The sequence below is a fragment of the Canis aureus genome, chromosome 24 (genome assembly GCF_053574225.1).
Source record: "Canis aureus isolate CA01 chromosome 24, VMU_Caureus_v.1.0, whole genome shotgun sequence".
Lineage (NCBI taxonomy): Eukaryota > Metazoa > Chordata > Mammalia > Carnivora > Canidae > Canis > Canis aureus.
This window is the reverse complement of record NC_135634.1, coordinates 49,705,623-49,722,853: the sequence shown is the minus strand read 5'-3', so window position 1 is coordinate 49,722,853 and position 17,231 is coordinate 49,705,623. Positions and strand designations below refer to the sequence as shown.

Here is a 17,231-nt window from a genome sequence, read left to right as displayed (position 1 = left end):
TCAGGGCAGATGGGAGGCGGCAGGGGGGGACGGGGCGGGCCCCGGGGACTGGGCCTCGAAGTCCTACCCCAGCCACTCCTGCCGGGCCCAGAGCTGCGGTGGCAGAGGGCCCGGGCCCGGGGGAGGGTCCGCGCTGGGTTCGGGTCAGGGCTGGGCACTGGCTGGCAGGTGCTGCCGTGCCCGTGGCTGCATCGGAGCAAGCACCAAGGGACGTGCTGTCTCATCCCGAGAGGGACTGCCCGCAACTGGTGGGTGTTACGGTTACCAGCATCCTTCCATCTGCTTCCTCTTGTTGGGGCAGGAGCCCCGAGGCTGTGCTGGCCCCAGGGGGAGGTCCCCCGAGACTCCGGGGAGGCCCTCCTGGGGGAACTGACCACCACGCGGGCCGGAGCTATGGCTAGGCCTCCACCCCGGGAGCCCAGGGCCCACCTGCCTCCTGGAGACCTGTGCTGGGTCCCGGCCCTCAGCTGGCCCAGGCCTCGGAGGCTCCGTAAGCCTCTGGGTGGCAGGTGCTCGGCCGAGCCAGCCGTGGGCTTGGGGCCCGAGTGGTGGACGGGAGGCCACCGAGGCCAGTGAGGGTCTCCGGGTCTTCAAGGCTGCCCCACATCTTTCCCCAGACTGTTCTCTTCAGTAGGGCGGGGCACCCGGGGATCGGCATGGCCTCTGCCTGGAAGCAGCAGGATGCCGCCTTCACGGACCCACTGTCTAGGGAGTCCCAGAGACACGGTCTCAGGCTGAATTTCTTAAGGTGAAGCCTAATCGCACAGCGATTAAATTGGGGTCACTACACACCCTCCGACGCCACCTCTGCGGCCAGCCCAGGCACATCGGTGACCCCCAGAGAAGCATCCGCTAGAGAAACCATAAAACGTCTAAGACCAGCCCTGGAATATTTTATTAGTTCATTTCATTTCTGACGATCATTTCCTCAACATCACCATGTAGTTCTTTGCACTTAAAACCACACATGAAAAATGTTCGGCAGTTAAGAAATCATTCCTATGGTACGTGTCTCCATCCGAGGTGGATCAGAACGCCACAGAGCACTCGTGAAGACGGGGGAATCCGTCTGTGGACATCGTGACGCCAGCGGGGTCAGGGGTGAGGTGATCTCCTGCCGCAGGGACGACCCGGTGTCCCCTACGCCCAGCCGCCCGTGACTCCACGGCCGAGCCGGAGCCCTGAGTCTGACCAAAAGGAAAAGGCGGGCGGGGCCTGGTGGCTCTAGGTGGCCGGGGCAGGCTGAGCGAGGACGGCCCTGGGAGGGGGGCGCGGAGCAGGGAGCGGGGGCCTGACCTCGTGACCTCAGTGGCCCCCGGCCGAGGAAGGGCTTGAGAAGGGCGGGGAGCAAGAGCACGCAGCACACGGGCAGGCGGGGGGCCACGGTGGCAGCAAAGTCAGGTTTCCTATTTCCATGGCAGCAGCTGACAGTCATTTGTCAACGGTAGCATTTTGTCTTCAGGATAAAAACGCCACCTTCCGGGAGGGTGGCACACACAGCAGGTCACCCCACTTCCCGGGGGGACACTGACTCGGCACTCCAACCTGCGCCACGGGCAGCGGTGACCGCCCCCCACCCGGCCCTCTAAGCACTTGCGGGTACAAAACTGAGACTCGGGCAACTCAAGAAGAGAGCCATCCTGGCGCAGCCCTCGGAAGGCCTTCCGTGAGGCGCCCTTGGCGCTAGGCCTGGCCCTCCAGCCGCGCCACGGCCTGCTTCAGGTCCCGCACGACGACGTCCACGTCGGCCCTGGTGGTGCTGCGGCCCACGCTGAGCCGGAGTGCGTTCCGGGCCACGTCGAAGGGGATGCCACAGCTCAGCAGCACCGGGGATGGCCTGCAGGGGCGAGGGGGCCGCTCAGCTGCCGGCCAGGAAAGGCCCTCGAGCTCCCTGGGGGTGGGGAAGGGACCCCGCCCCCTCTGCTCCGGGCCAGCTCCCCAGCTGGGGCTCCGGAGACCCTCCAGCTCTGCCAAACACCCCTGGGCCACCGTCCGCAGGGGCCCCCGTGTCAGCTCCGACTCTGGTGCGGCCCCTGCCCCGGCCCCACGAGGGCCTGGCAAGACCGCCGGGACCGTGTCGGCGAGGCCGAGGCCTGTCACACGGAGTGACCAGGAGGAGGAGGTGCGCGGCTCACACGGGAGGCGGAGGCGCACCTGGCACTTGTCTGTTTGCCACAGCACCTGCGCCGGGCGCCGGGCTCCGCGCACACCAGGCTCCGTGAAGCCACCGCGGGGCAGCTCGGGAGCCCTGCCCTCCCCCCGGGGCTCACTGCTCATGTGCCCTCGCCCCCAACACAGGCCCAGGGTGGGGGGAGCAGCACAGCAGAGGTCGCTGTCACGACAGAGCTCCTAACAGCCGTCCTGATAAACGCCCCCCGGAGCCCAGGACTGGGCGGAGGGGACTGTCACCACCTCTGGTTCCCGAGGGTCTGTGCCAGAGGCCCCTGCAGTGCAGGCGAGAGTGACATGGCCGCAGCTCCTGGGCCCCGGCCCTCCCCCAGTGCGTGGCCTCACTTCCTATCCCAGAGGGGCGCCCCCGCCTCCCACGAGAGCCCTGAGTGTCTGCCTCCACCCCCCACCCCACCCCCCCCGCCAACAGGGCCACACTGGACATCTGTCCCCTCCTCAGCCTCTCCTCCCCTCTCCCTCATCTTGTGGCTGTTAAGACTCCAGACCGCACGTGCCTGGGCTTCCCCGTCTGGGAAACGGGCCACTCAGCCCTCCGTGAGCGGCGGCCACGGGCACTGTACCCTCCTGCACTCCAGCCTGGCCCCGGCCTCACGGCTCCTGACCGCCACTCTGGTGCCACATGCCGGCTCCTGGCCTCACCCGCCCTCGGGCAGCCTGCGGAGCTCTGAGGCCCGAGGAGGCCCTGCCATCCCCACCCAGCCTCAGCCCTCGGGGTACCGCGGCGCCAGCCACAGACCCTGACAGCCCGCCGTGACCACAGCTCTGCCCTCTCTGGGGCCCAGGCTGCCTTATCCGGCACTGCACCCACCCCTGCAGGACCCCCGCTCACAGCAGGGGGACAGTGAACCCTTGCTCCTCCTCCACCAGGGTCGGGCCACTGCCAGGGATGCCCGGGCCCCACACCCTCCCCTCCTGCCTCGGCCATGGGGGCCTGGCCTGTAATCCCTGGGGGCCACCAGGAACCAGCCTGGCCTGTCACAACCTCTCTGAGGACAGAGGGAGCTCAGGCAGCCCGCCCTGCTCCTCCCCTCCTTCCCACGCCTCCTTTGGCTGGGGCTTCCCCTTCTCCCCTCGGGCCTGCAACCTCTGGTTGTGTCTTGCGTCCCTGTTGGCTAGCTCTGGAAGCCCAGGCCCGGCTGCCTGCTGGATGCACCCCGGACCCCGCGTGGAGCACTCACCGATCTGCATGGTCCGAGTGGCACGCGGCCCCCACACTGGCCAGCAGCGTCCTGCACTGCGCTAGCACCAGGCGGCCTGGGGAGACACCGCAGGGGTGTGAGGTGGAGAGTGCACGCAGGGCCCTGCCTCCACCTCTCCTCGTCCCCCGCTGTAAGTTCTGAGGCTCCATCCCCTGTGCCACCTGCGGGGTGGGGTGGGGGGGTGTCTCCAGGGCAGAGGCCTCTCTCATCTCAGTGACAGAGCAACAGGATCCAGAGAAGATGGTCCCTCCTAGGTACGATTCTGGCTCATTAAACTGGCCTCGAACGTGCCATTTCCGGTCACCTGCCTAGGAAGACGCCCAGGACGCCCAGCAGCTGCCTTACTGTGTCATCTGTGGTCCGGGTAACACTTCAGCTTACATCTGTGTTTTCTAGAGGTGGGGCAACGGGAGCTGCCCGTACTAAGTGGGAGGGCACCTCGCTCTTCTGTCCCAAGCCCGGAGATAAAAGGAACAAACCCGCTCGCTGACTTCATTGGGAGAAGAACCTGCCTCATTTATGTGAACATGGGTCTCACTGAATACATCCAGGGAGCCACCACCTCTCTGCGGCCGCGCCAACCCCACACTCGGGGGACACGGAATCTCCTCCGTGAAACACGGCCGGCCCCCGCCTGGACTCAGCCCCAGCGCCGTGGGGGAGCCACGTTTTACTTTCTGGATCCCGCTAATCAGATGGTGTCCAGCCGGGAGGCAGTTACCGCAGGAACTCGGGTGCCCCCACCTGAGCCAGACCTTGACGCTGACCGCCTCTCCTCTCCCGCTCCCCATAAATCATCACGTCAAACCTGCTGACGGAAACGGCCGAGCTACGACCTGGCCTCAAGTCTGCTGTTTCCTTTCCTTCCCTGTCAGCTTCGGGCAGGCGCCGCACCTCGTGCTCACGGAGGCTGGGGATGCCCCGTGCGCCCCGCACACCACGCAACAGGCGGCCACAGCCTCCTGGGGACAGCCGCCCCGCCGGCGCCCACCGCCCCACACGCAGGCCGGGAAACCCTCGTCACCTTGGAGCTGGGGTCCCCGGATGGAAAAGTTGCACGTGTTGGGGAGTCGCTCGGTCCCTGGAAATCGGCTGTTCAGATGGATTCTCTGCTTATCAAATTCAGCCTGAAAAGTCAATGAGGAATTCGGAGCACACCGCACTCCCCCAGCTGTTTGACCTCGAGCCCAAATCTCAACCTCAACACATAGAATAATTAGTTCGTCAATGAGCATCTGCATTAGTCGTTACGGGGACTGACTGGAAAGCAAAGGTAATTAGGAGAAAAAAAATTGGAATACGCGTCACTCTCCTCAGTACGGCCATCAAGCCACTAGCTCTGCTGCATTTCCATCCTGTCCCTGACGATCACCACTCGGTCTCGAGCCCATGGCGGCTCGAGGGGGAGGTCCCCGGACTCAGGCTTCTAGCCTCTCCCCTGAGTGTCCCCAGAGTCCTCGGACCACCAGTCAATCAACCCCTGTCCTGCCTGCTGCCGGGGGGGGGGGGGGGGGGGGGCGCCAACCCCCACCCTCCGCTCAATCGAGGAATTAGGGGACAGACCCCACCCTCATCCCCATGGACCCCAGGCTCACCACCCCATCCCCCATCCCAGGCCCACCTCCTCATCCCCCGACCCAGACCCCAGGCTCACCTCCTCACGTCTCCCCCCACCACCGGCCCTGCCACCAGGGATCATTCCAGGCTTACCGCCCTTCTTCTCCTGCCCCACTGTGGACCAGACCCCAGGCTCACCTCCTTACTATCCCCAACCCAGACCCCAGGCTCACCGCCCCCCCTCCCCACCCCACACTCACCCCCTCGCCTCCCCATCTCTTGCCCCACCATGGACCCCAGGTTCATCACCCCCTCCCCACCCCACGCTCACCCCTCCCCTCCCCATCTCCTGCCCCACCGTGGACCCCAGGATCATCGCCCCCCTCCCCACCTCGCGCTCACCCCCTGGTCCCCCCTTACCTCCCCACCGCAGACCCTAGGCTCACCTCCAGCCGCTCCTCCAGGTAGTCACGAACATCTCTCATGTGGGCCTCGTAAGCCTCGCAGTTCTTGGTCACCAGCTCAGCGGCCTGGGGACACAATGCAAGAAAACACGTTTAATGGTGATAAAACGAAGGAGAATATGACACCCTTGAAGAGTAGAGGTGAGACTGCCTGATTTCAAACTGCTCTCTTCCTGGAACATGGGGAACAGACAATATTTACTGAGCACCACTAGGTGGCTGGGGCCACAGTAAGTGCTTGAGAAGAGTTATCTCACTTGTTCAACAGGAATTCACTTTATCAGGCACTTTGGAGATAGGGCACTCCTGATGCCCGAGGCACAGCCAGTCCACAGAGCAGGAAGGCAGGGAGGCGGGGCGGGCTCTCCCCAGGGCGAGGGGCACACAGGGTGAAGGGGGCAGAGCAGAGCCAGGTGCTCAGGGACAAGGCAGCAGGAGGGGCAAATGCCTGGAGGAGGTGACCCAGGGGGACAGGGCCCCGGGGCCTCGGACAGGCAGGGTCAGTGCAGACACACGGAGGTTTTGAGAAGGGGGTGAGATGCCCTGATTTGCATGTGCAACAGTCATTCTGGATGCTGTGCAGAGAATGGAAGGGACCATGGCAGGTGTCCCGGCCCAGAGTCCGCAGCCACGGAGACACACAAGATGCAGACCCCGATATATTGTAGAGATGGGACTGGCTGGTGGCTTGCCAGGTACAGGGGACAAGGACAAGGTGGGCACCTCCCAGATTTCCCAATGAGGTCCTGGGTGGTGGGAGGCACCGTGGGGGGCGAGGGGAGCCAGGGAGGAGATGCACACGTGGGCCCAGAGGGAATGTCAAGCAAGCAGGTGGGGACCTGGGTCCCTCAAAAGAAGGGTCAGGACCTGCCCTGAGCACAGGCTGCTGGTGGAGCCGCAGGCCGGGACGAGTGCCACCAGGGAGCAGTTGTGCGGAGGAGGCTGAGATGGTGCCGGGAGGCTGGCCAGTGGCAAGGAGGTGAAGGCCTGGCAGGGGCAGAGGGGAAAGGAGCTGGCTGGTGGGCGGGCCAGCAGCGGCTGTGCTGGCCCACGGGGCTGGGCCTCCCCTGCGGGATCCAGGGGAGAGGAGGGAGGATCGGTGAGCCTGGGTGTCAGGAATGGCGGGGGGGGTGTGCAGGCCTGTGGAGGCTGGAACGTTCCAATGGAGAGGACATGGGTAGGAGGTGCTCTTCAGGAAGCACACAGGGAAAGGGGTGGCGGGAAGCCTGGCAGACGCTGGCCAGCTGGCCATGGCCTGGGACGTTGCTCCGGGGAGGGGCCTCGGGAAGCTGAGTGTGTGAAGGGCGCGAGTGCATGCATGGAGGGCGGCCGGGCCGTGGCGGTGGCGGGTCACAGAAGCCAGGCAAGGTGCCAGTGTGCCGGGGCGCTGCCGTCATGAGAAATCGCTTTGGGAAGCTGCGTCTTGTAGGCGGGACGGCCAGGGCTCGGGCTGGAGAGAAGGCCCCGGCCCAGGCTATCCGTGGGCCTGTCAGGCGGTCTCTACGTACAGACATCGCCGCCTTTCCCACATTAGCGGAGGCTTCGAGAGCATTTCCCGTTCAGCGCTAAGCACCTGCAGGCCACTCCACAGACCTCAGAAAGTACACCTCGGGGGTGACGACACAATTGGGGGCTTCTTCTAACATCAGTCCGTTTATTGGGCTCGTGAACATGGTCTCCCCAAGGCCCGGCCACCCGGTAAAGCCCCTGGGGGAATGGGCTGCAGGATGACAGAAGTACACAGGTCTCTGCCCGGGGCCCAGTGCTGAGCTCCCGAAACCCCCGTAACTGCCTCAGGGATAAGACCACCAGGAGCACCTCTTGTTCTGGTATTTGGCCTTCGGTTCCTGACGCTGAGTTCCTAGAGCCCTTGGAATTTCCTGGGAGACAGCAGTGTCTTGTTCTAAAGCGGTGACGCTGTGGGGGCTCCCGGATGGAGTGGGCACTGGAAGGCATGATGAGAAGCTGGGAATTTCCCAGCCCTCCCCCTTCTCCAGAGAGGATAGAGGGGCTAAACCTTGGTGATTGGTCAAATCTCCACAAAACCCCCAACAGCATGGCTTTGGAGAGCTTCTGGTTGCTGAACATGTGCGGGCGCTGGGAGGGTAGTGCCCCGCCCCACACCTTGCCCTACGTATTTCGTATTTCTTCCAGTCCCGATGGTCATCCCTCCTTTATCATGTCCTTTCACAATAAGCCTGGAATCTATTGGGACGAGTGTTTCTGTAAGTCCCGTGAGCTGATCTGGCAAACTCACTGAACCCGGGGCGGGGTCATGGGAACTGCAGGCGGAGCTGGCCAGCAGAAGCACAGGTGACAACTGGGACTTCCGACTGGTGCCTGAAGTGGGGCCGGGTGGGGCAGTCCTGTGAGCCTGAGCCCCTGACCTGTGGGGTCTGACACTGTGTCCAGGCAGGCGGGGTCAGAATTGAGTTAGACTGCAGGACACCCAGCTGGTGTCACGGAACGGTTCTGAGTGGAAACCGCTGCCCCGACACCCACACCCGGTGTCGGAGTGCTGGGCGCACAGCGGTCTTGTGGGAGGAGAGACTCCCCCGGAGGAAGACTCGGGTTATCCCGAAGCACATGAGACAAAGCACCTGCTCGCTCTGTCCGAGCTCCCCAAGGCTTACCTTTCCAAGGCCAGCAATCATCGGGGTGTTCTCCGTCCTGTAAGACACAAGGGATTCAATCCTATTTCCATGCAAAGCAAGTAACGGATGCCCCAGGACAGAATCCTATCTGTGAAAGTCAGGAGTTCAGACAAAAAGAGAATAAAAAAACACAAAAAACAAAAACAGAATCACACCCACCTCTCTCCTAGTCATGTACCATGAGCTTGCCTCGACGGCAGCTGGAGGCCCCCAAACCCTCCCCGCGAAGCTTCTGCCCAGTCACGGGGGACACGGCCCGCCTTGGGCAGTACTCGCTGGGTGTCCAGAGTGACAATTGTGTCTGGACCTTCTTCCTACTCAGGAGAAAGCCCTCCTCCAACGGCAGACCTCAGGGCCCCACTGTCGAACCAGGCGGGGGCCCAAAGACCTCAGCTCAACTGGATTCCCTTCAGCTGAAGCCTCTCAACTGTCACGAGGGATGAATCCTCTGCTACTAGAGATTGTGTGCGTGCAAGCAAGGGGCAGCAGGACCCCCTGGAGACCGGTGGCTCTCGCTCAGCTAGAACGAGCTGAAAACAGAACTCCTCAGTCTATTTTCAGGAAAAACAGAGCAAATCACTCACTGAATACTTTTCTGAATTTTGAATTTTAGTTGAAGTTTTCTGAAACCTCGGGAGCTGGCTGCTGCTTGCTGACCCTAAGATAACAAGATAAGTGAACACAAAGCGCAGGGCATTACACGTAACGTGATCCTGCAGCTCTGCCTTTGACAAGTTTATTGGTCACTTCTGTCTACAGAGACTGGCTCTGACACCTGCGGGTGGTCAGGCAAGAGCAAGGAGCTCTGCGTGGAGGACCCGGAGGTCTGAGCTTGTCCTCCACCCGAGCTCTTCGACCACCGTGAGATCCTAATGACACCTCCTCTACGGGGCTCACACCTCTCAGCTGTCGGACAGCACGACCCGACCAAGGGTACCTCTCAAGGTCTGTGACCAGGGAGTACCTGGAGGGGCTGCCCAGGTGGAAGAGCCGGGACCCTATGTGGAAGTTGGAGCCTGTCCCGCCTCCACCCACCCCTCCCTCCTAGCATCCAGTCTGCTGCCTCCTCCATCTGGAGTCACGCAAACCCTGCTTCCCACTCATAGTCCATACACTGAACTATTATGGCTCCCCAAGCACCTGATGTTATGCCTCTTGGCGTTTTTTTTTTTTTAACTTTTCAAAAAAGATAATGTAGATTTAGGGGTGCTTGGGTGGCTCAGTCAGTTAAGCCTTTGGCTCAGGTCCTGATCCCAGGGTCCTGGGATCAAGCCCCACATCAACAGGGAGTCAGCTTCTCCCTCTGTCCCTCCCCCTGCTCATGCTATTAAATAAAACTCAAAAATAAAAAAAATTTAAATAAAAGGATCATGTAGATTCATATGTGCTTATAAGAAATAACAGAGACATTCTGTGTACCGGTTACTCAGCTTCCCCCCAGTGACACTAGGGTACAAGATCACAGGCTACTGATAAGATACAGAATGTTTCCACCACCACGAAGGCCTCTCCTGTTGGCCTTTCATAACCAGACCTGCTTCCCTTCGGCCCCACCCTTTCCTTGGCCCGCTGGCAACTGCTAATCTCTTCTCCACCTCTATTTCTGTCATTTCAAGAATGTCCTGTAAATGGAATCATAGTTATAATTCTGGGGGGACTGGCTTTTTTCATTCACCGTAATTCTCTGGAGATTCCTTCCCGGCTGCTGCGTGTATCAATAGTTAAGTGCTTTTCATTACTGAGCGGTGTCCCTGGCACAATGTGCCACAGCTTGTTAAGCCAGCCACTCGTTATAGGACATCTGGGTTGCTTACAGTTTGTGGCTATTGCAAAGAAAGCTGCTAGACACCCTTGCATACGGGGTTTTGTGTGCATTTTCGTCTGTCTGCATTTCTCTGGGATATGTGTTCCGGGAGTGCTACTCCCAGGTTATATGGTGTGTGCATATTGAATTTTAAAAGAAAATGCCAAGCTGTTTTCCAGAGCAGTTGTACCATTTCCACCCCCCACCGGCCATGTGTGAGTGAAGCAGCATCTCTGCATCTTCAACAGCATTCAGTGTTGTCCCTGGTTTTTGTGTGACCCCTTCTGGTAGGTGTGGAGTGATGCCTCATTGTGGCTTTCATTAGCATTTCCCTAATAGCTAAAGATGTTCAGTATCTACTCATGTGCTTACTTGCTATCCGTGTATCCTCTTTGGTGTGATGTCTTTTGCCCATTGTTTGAATTGTTTGGGAGGTTTTTGTTGAATTTTGGAAGTTCTTTATGTATTGTATTCTAGATACTAATCCTTTGAGGATATATTCTTCTATTGCACAGCTTGTCATTTTATCCTCTTAATATCCTCTTTTGTGGGGCGAAAGGTTTAAATTTTGATGAAGTTCAATTATCACTGTTCCTTTGTATGGACCCTTTTGGTATCAAGTCTAAGATCTCTTTGCCAAAGCCTAGAGCCAGAAGAGGTTTTCCCGTTTTTTTCCCCCCAATAAAAGTTCTATTGCTTTATGTTTCACATTTAAGTTCATCATGTATCCCGAGTTTTATCAAGGGTGAGACTTAGGTTGAGGTTTGTCTTCTGTGTGAGGATGTCTAATTGCTCCAGCACCATCTGTTGAAAGAGAATCTTTCTTCCACTGAAGTACTTTTGTATCTTTGTCAAGAATCATTTGGGCATACTTCTGGTTGTATCTGTTCTGTTCCACTGGTCTACTTGGTAAGCTTTTAAATTTTTTAAAAATATTATTTATTTATTTGAGAGAGAGTGAGAGAGTATGAGCAGGGATGAGAAGGAGAAGCAGGCTCCAGGGAAAGCAGGGAGTCTGACGTGGGGTTTGATCCCAGGACCCCAGGATTATAACCCGAGTTGAAGGCAGAGGCTTAACTGACCAAGCCACCCAGGTGCCCCTGTGTGCTAAGTTTTCAGTAGAAATTGGGTTTATTTATCAATTTGGGGAGAACTGACCTCTTTACTATACTGAGTCCTCCGATCCATGAACATAGTATGTCTCTCCACTTATTTAGATCTTTGCTTTCTTTTATCCACATTAGTTTTCAGGTTACAACTCCTCTCAGTATTTGAGTGATTATAAATGGTATTAATTTTGTTGTTCATTTTTAATTTTGTTGTTCATATGTTCATTACCAATATATAGGAATATAATCAATTTTTGTATGTTTATATTGTAACCTGTGTTCTTGCTGAATTCACATATCAGTGATCTTTCTTAACATTCCTCGGGATTTTCTAGAGACAATCATGTAATCTACAAACAGGGACAGTTCTATCTCCTTTCTTTACATTTCCTATTCTTGCCTACTAGAACTTCCAGCACTGTTGAAAAAGAGGTGAGAGTGGACCTCCCCAGCCTGTCCCTGATCACTGGAGTAAAATGTTCAGGTCTTCGCTGTTGAGTGTGATGTTAGGTGTCAGTTTTTTTGGTAAATACCCTTTTCAAGCTGAAGTTCTCCTCTAGTCATATTTTTAATGAATGAATATTGAATTCTATTAAATGCTTTTTCTATGTTGAATGATGTTATTTCTTCTTCTTCTTCTTTTTAAATAGGTTCCATACCCAGTGTGCGGCTCAGCATGGGGCCTGACCTCACAACCCTGAGATCAAGAGTCAAACGCTAAACTGACTGAGCCATCCAGGTACCCCAATTTTTCTTCTTGAATATGCTACACTACATTGATTGATTTTGCATCCCTGGAACAAACTCCCACTTCATCATGGTATAGATATTATTTTTATGTGTTGCTGAATTCCATTTGCTAATATTAAAGATTTCTGCATCTAAATTCATGAGAGGTATTTAGTCCATAGTTTTATTTTTTTGTACCATCTTTCTGGTTTTGGTATAAATTCATAAAATGAATTGGGGAAGCATTCCCTCCTATTTTTCTAGGAGAAACTGCATAGAAATAGTGTTAATTCTTTAAATCTTTGGTAGAAGTCTCTTGTGAAACTATCTGGGCTTGGAGATTTCTTTTGGGGGAGTTTTAAAATTATAAAACTAATTTACTTTTCCTAATAGTGTTAAAGTTACCTAAATGACCTAATCTCATATTAGGTTAAGTTATAGTAATTTGTTTTTTGATGAAATAGTCCACTTCACCTGAATTTTCAAATTCATGTGTGTAAGGTTGTTCATAGCATTTCTAATTATCCTTTTGATGTCTGTAGGGTCTGCAGGGTCTTTTTTTTTTTTTTTTGTATATTTTTTTATTGGAGTTCAATTTGCCAACATATAGCATAACACCCAGTGTTCATCCCGTCTGCAGTCATTCTTGATATTGGCAATTTGTTTCTTCTTTCCTTTTCTCCTTTGTCAGTCTTACTACAGGTTTCTTGGGGTATTTTTTTAAATCAAGCTTTTCTTTTAATTCCAGCATACTTAACATACAGTGTTGTATTAGTTTCAGGTGTATAATATAGTGAGAGATTGGTCAGCTTTATCAATATTTTTAAAAGGTTATTTCTTTGTTTCAATTATTTTTTAAAAATTATTTTTGTTTTTTCAGGGCACCTGGGTGATCAATTGGTTGAGTGCCCAACTTTTGATTTCAGCTCGGGTCATGATCTCAGAGTCTGGAATCAAGCCTTTCAATGGGCTCTGCACTAAGCGAAGATTCCCTCCCTCCCTCTCCCTCTGCCCCTCTTTCTGCTTTCTTTCTCTCTCCCCCTAAAAACAAATAAAATCTTTTAAAAAATTATTTTGGGGGGATTCCAGGTGGCTCAGCAGTTTAGCACCTGCCTTCGGCCCAGGGCGTGATCCTGGAGTTCTGGGATCAAGTCCCAGGTCAGGGTCCCTGCATGGAGTCTGCTTCTCCCTCTGCCTGTGTCATTTTTTAAAATGTTATCTTAACATTTTCTTCCACATGTATTTTGAACCACGTCAGTGCTATAATGTTTAGCTTAAGCCATCAAACATAATTTAGAAACTCAAGAGAAAAGCCTATTTTATTTACCCATACTTTGCTTACCCTGCTTTGTTTCTTCTGATGTTTCAGGTTTCCTTTTTTTACTGTTGCTTTTCTGTTTAAAGAACTTCCTTTAGTCATTTTTAGCATTGGTCTTCTGGTGACAAATTCTGTTAAGGATTCCTTTATTCAAGAATGTTTTCATTTCCTCTTTATTCCTGAAGGCTCTTTCTGCTGTATATAGGATTCTGGCTTGACAGTACTTTCAATGCTTGCAAAATATTGCATCACTTCCTTCTGGTCTCCATGGATTTCTTTTGGTTTATCCTGCTTGGGGTTTGTTCAGGTTCTTGAAACTGTAGGTTCATGTTTCTTGCCAAATTTGGGAAATTTTCAGCCATTATTTCTTCAAGTTCTTTTTCATCTCACCCTTTCTCCTCTCTTCCTGAGATATCAATGAAATGATTGTTAGATCTTCTGTTATGGTCAAACAAGGTCCCTGAGGTGTGGTTCAATTTTCTGCCCAGTCTAATTCTTCCCTGTTGTTTAGATTAGGTAATTCTATTGTTCTCTTTCTATTCACGGATTCTTTCCTCTGTTGCCTTTATTCTGCTGCTGAGCCCATCCACTGAGTTGCTGCAGTTTTTAGTTCTAAAATTTCCACTTAGTTCTTCTTTCTATCTTCTTTGTCTTTGCTGACACTTTCATTTGTTTCAGGTGTGTTCATAATTGGAGCATTTTTCTTGCGTCTGCCTTACAATCTTTGTCAAATAATTCTGACATTTTTGTCATCTCAGTGTCAGTGCTGGAATCTATTGTCTCTTTTTATTCAGTTTAAGATCTTCTTGGTTCTTGATACGATGAGTGCTTTTCAATTGAAACCTGGACATTTCCATATTATGTTATGAGAGTCTGGATGTTACTTAACCTTTCTGTTTTAGCTGGCTTGTTTTGACACTGTTCTAGCAGGGGAAGGAGTATGCCAGCTTGTTGCTGCCAGGTGGAGGTAGGAATCTAGGTTCCCTACTCAGCCTGTGTGGACACCCAAGGGGAGGACACACCTTCTCAGTAAAGATGTATGTGGAAGCTCATGTGGTCTTCATTGACACCACTGTAAGGGTTCCTTGTTACTGGCTGGCCGAGATGGAAGTCCTGGATCCCTACTAGGCCCTTTATGACACACCTGGTGTGGGTATGGGGATGTCTTGTTACAGGCTGTGCAGGTGGAAGTCTGGGCTCTCTACTCTGCCTTTGCTGGCATGGGTTGGGATGGCAGCATTTTACCATGTGGTGATTGGCTGGAGTAAAAGCTGAACTAAAAGTTCTCTGTCTTGCTAGGCTGTCCTATTTTTGGCCCACTGTCTGCAGAGAGTTGGCTTTGGTTGGAGATTTTTTTCTGTCCTCATTGGTGTTTCTGAGTTGCAGGCTTCATCAGCTCTAAGTCAGGCATAAATGAGGTAAAATAAAAGCCAGGGAACCCACTACCATGTTGTTCCTGTTTCTCCCTCTTGTTAGAATTTCTAATAAAAGGTGTGATCTTGATATCACCTCATTCCCTGGTTAAAGTACCACTGTATATCACAGGGACACAGGAGCTATCAGAAAGAAAGCCAGGTGCTTCTGTGCAACCCTGCGCATCCCACAATCATGAGAATGGCAGCACATCTCATCCAGGAAGGCTCCAGCTTTGAATCCTCTCCATAGAGACTGAAGATCTATGAATCTGCAGAACCCATCAGTAGAGCGAATTCTGACTCAGTAATGATGTGGAATGTGCTATTAAAGTTCTCCCAAGAAACAAAGAAAAGTTACTGCTCTATAGATCAACAAGAGGCCAGTAGGTCAGAAACTTCATTAACCTTCTACCTTACCCTGGCCTGAAATTCCGTTCTTGTCCACCTCCAAACAGCATAGGGTACAGAGGAGTAAGTTCACCAAGCCCTCGGATGTAAAGTGCTCCAATCCTGGGACCATAGAACTGAAACAAAAAGTCCATCATTTATTTAAAAGAGCCTCCTGAGTTCCTACTCTGTCAGCATGCTGAGTGCTTAGAGCACACAGAGAAATACTCTGTACTGTAAGGGCCCCACAGTTGTGCTACCTGTCACCACTCTGGACACGTCAGAGTCACAGAAGCCTGGGGGTACAGGGCAGAGCCTGGACTCTTGTCCCCAGCCCAGTGGCACCAAAGCTTAACTGCACATCGCAGAACAGGATTTGTAAAAGGAGAGGGGCTGGCGCTAGAGATTGCCAAGGGTTTTTCCTGGGTTTGACTCCAGGTTTTCAAACTGACATTTAGCTAAAACCATCAAGTGCCACAGTGTCAGGTCAGCACACATACTCCTTTGGAAACTAGCTGAGCACCATGCTTCAAAACAGAGGACTAAAAATGTTTCATGTTCTAATCAGCTGCCAGAAGGATGAGTCAAGTCTCAGAAGGGTCTTCACTACTAATGTTTCCTCTCTTCCACCTTAAAGAGAAAGCTGCTAAAGCCAAACCTTTGCATTCAGGAGCTGCACTTTAAATCAAGTTAGGGAAAGCAACATCTTGAATCTCACATCTTCCATTCTTGGGTGAGGGGGTTACAAGAGGGCTGACGAGGTGTCTGCAGGCACTCTCTGCCCACGGCGGAGGACATGCAGTATCTGGCTGAAGCCATTGCCTTAGGTCTCACCTGAGGCCCCCATGCCCCCACATGACCCTGCCTGGCCACCCCTTCTTCAAGCTGCCCTACTGGACAACAAATCGATGACCAATGGATGGGCTCTGCTCTATGGGAGCCTTGAGCCCCCGGAGGGAAGGAGGGCTCTGTGTACACACCTTGTGCCCCACGATGGTCAGCAAGTCCACGCCCAGGTCCTCCACATCCACGCGCTGTTTCCCCAGGGCCTGCGCAGCGTCTGTGTGCAGCAGAATGACCGGCAGCCCAGAAGCAGCACGCTTCTGGTTCAGGGCTTTAATTCGCTGACTGATTTCAGAGATGGGCTGCAGTAGGGAAAAATAAACAGTTGAGTATGCTGCTTTGATTTCATGAAAACTGAATGAAAGAAATAAGGAGTCATTAATGAGGACAGGCAAAGGAGAGGAAGAGGAGGAAGAAGAAGAGGAAGAAGAGGAGGAAGAGGAGGAAGAAGAAGAGGAGGAGGAAGAAGATGATGAAGAAAAAGAAGAGGCCCCAGGTGAGACACATGAGAATATCAAGTAGGGCCTGGGCCCCCTTCATTCCTCATTACATTTTCTTAAAAGGATAAATAACTCACCATGATGACGCCAGTCTCGTTATTGGCCAGCATAATAGTCACAAGGCAGGTGGCTGGGCGGACAGCTGCCAGGATGTCCTCGACTTCCACCTGCCCATTCACCTTGGACACTGGCACAAAGGTGACCGCTGAGGAAAAAAACACATGTACCAAGGTTACTCTTATAGAACAACCTTTTTGGAAAGCTCATTTAGATATATAGATATAGCTTAACAAAAGTATTTTCCACATTAAAAAAGTAATTTATGGGCAGCCCGGGTGGCTCAGCGGTTTAGCGCCACCTTCAGCCCAGGGCCTGACACTGGAGACCAAGGATTGAGTCCCACGTTGGACTCCCTGCATGAAGCCTTCCCTCTGCCTGTGTCTCTGCCCCCCACCCCGTGTGTCTCTAATGAATAAATATATAAATAAAATCTTAAAAAATAATTTATTGTAAAAATTCAGAAAACTAAGGAATATAAATCACCTATCATCCCAGCACACGGGCTCAGCCAACATGAGTGATCCATTAATGCAGCTCCAGTTGCTGAGTTTGTTTTTTGCTGATGAGGGGCCCATGAGGGGGTAATATACTCTTAGTTCATGAGAACATCCTTAAAAAAATTTTTTTTAGGGCAGCCCCGGTGGCTCAGCGGTTTAGCGCCACCTTCAGCCTGGGGTGTGATCCTGGAGACCCGGGATCGAGTCCCACGTTGGGTTCCCTGCACGGAGCCTACTTCTCTCTCTCTCTCTCTCTCTCTCTCTGCCATGAATAAATTAAATCTTTAAAAAACAAAAAAAAATTTTTTTAATTCCCGTATAATTAATATGTGGTGTTATAGTAGTTTCAGGTCTACAATATAGTGATTCAACACTCCTATCCACTACCCACTGCTCATCACAGTAAACATACTCCCCATCTCCTCTTTCTTCCATCCTCCCCCCCACTCACCTGCCCTCTGGTGACCATCAGTGTGTTCTCTAGAGTTAAGTCTGTTTTTTGTTT

At 53.3% G+C, this 17,231-nt stretch overlaps 1 protein-coding gene across 6 annotated transcripts in view; it reads right to left on the bottom strand.

Moving 5' to 3' along the window:
- Window positions 1-871: 871 nt before the first annotated feature.
- The window catches only part of SCLY (selenocysteine lyase), a 38,585-nt gene continuing 22,225 nt past the window's right edge, over window positions 872-17,231 (bottom strand). For all 6 annotated transcript variants that reach the window (XM_077869420.1, XM_077869422.1, XM_077869421.1 and 3 more), the window contains 8 exons: window positions 16,247-16,374; window positions 15,807-15,971; window positions 14,857-14,963; window positions 8,044-8,080; window positions 5,393-5,476; window positions 4,414-4,516; window positions 3,369-3,444; window positions 872-1,837 (listed from right to left, as the gene is read on the bottom strand). In XM_077869420.1, coding sequence (XP_077725546.1) covers window positions 1,684-1,837; window positions 3,369-3,444; window positions 4,414-4,516; window positions 5,393-5,476; window positions 8,044-8,080; window positions 14,857-14,963; window positions 15,807-15,971; window positions 16,247-16,374 — 854 coding nt within the window. In that variant the 3' untranslated portion in view covers window positions 872-1,683. The remainder of the gene's footprint in view (window positions 1,838-3,368; window positions 3,445-4,413; window positions 4,517-5,392; window positions 5,477-8,043; window positions 8,081-14,856; window positions 14,964-15,806; window positions 15,972-16,246; window positions 16,375-17,231) is intronic.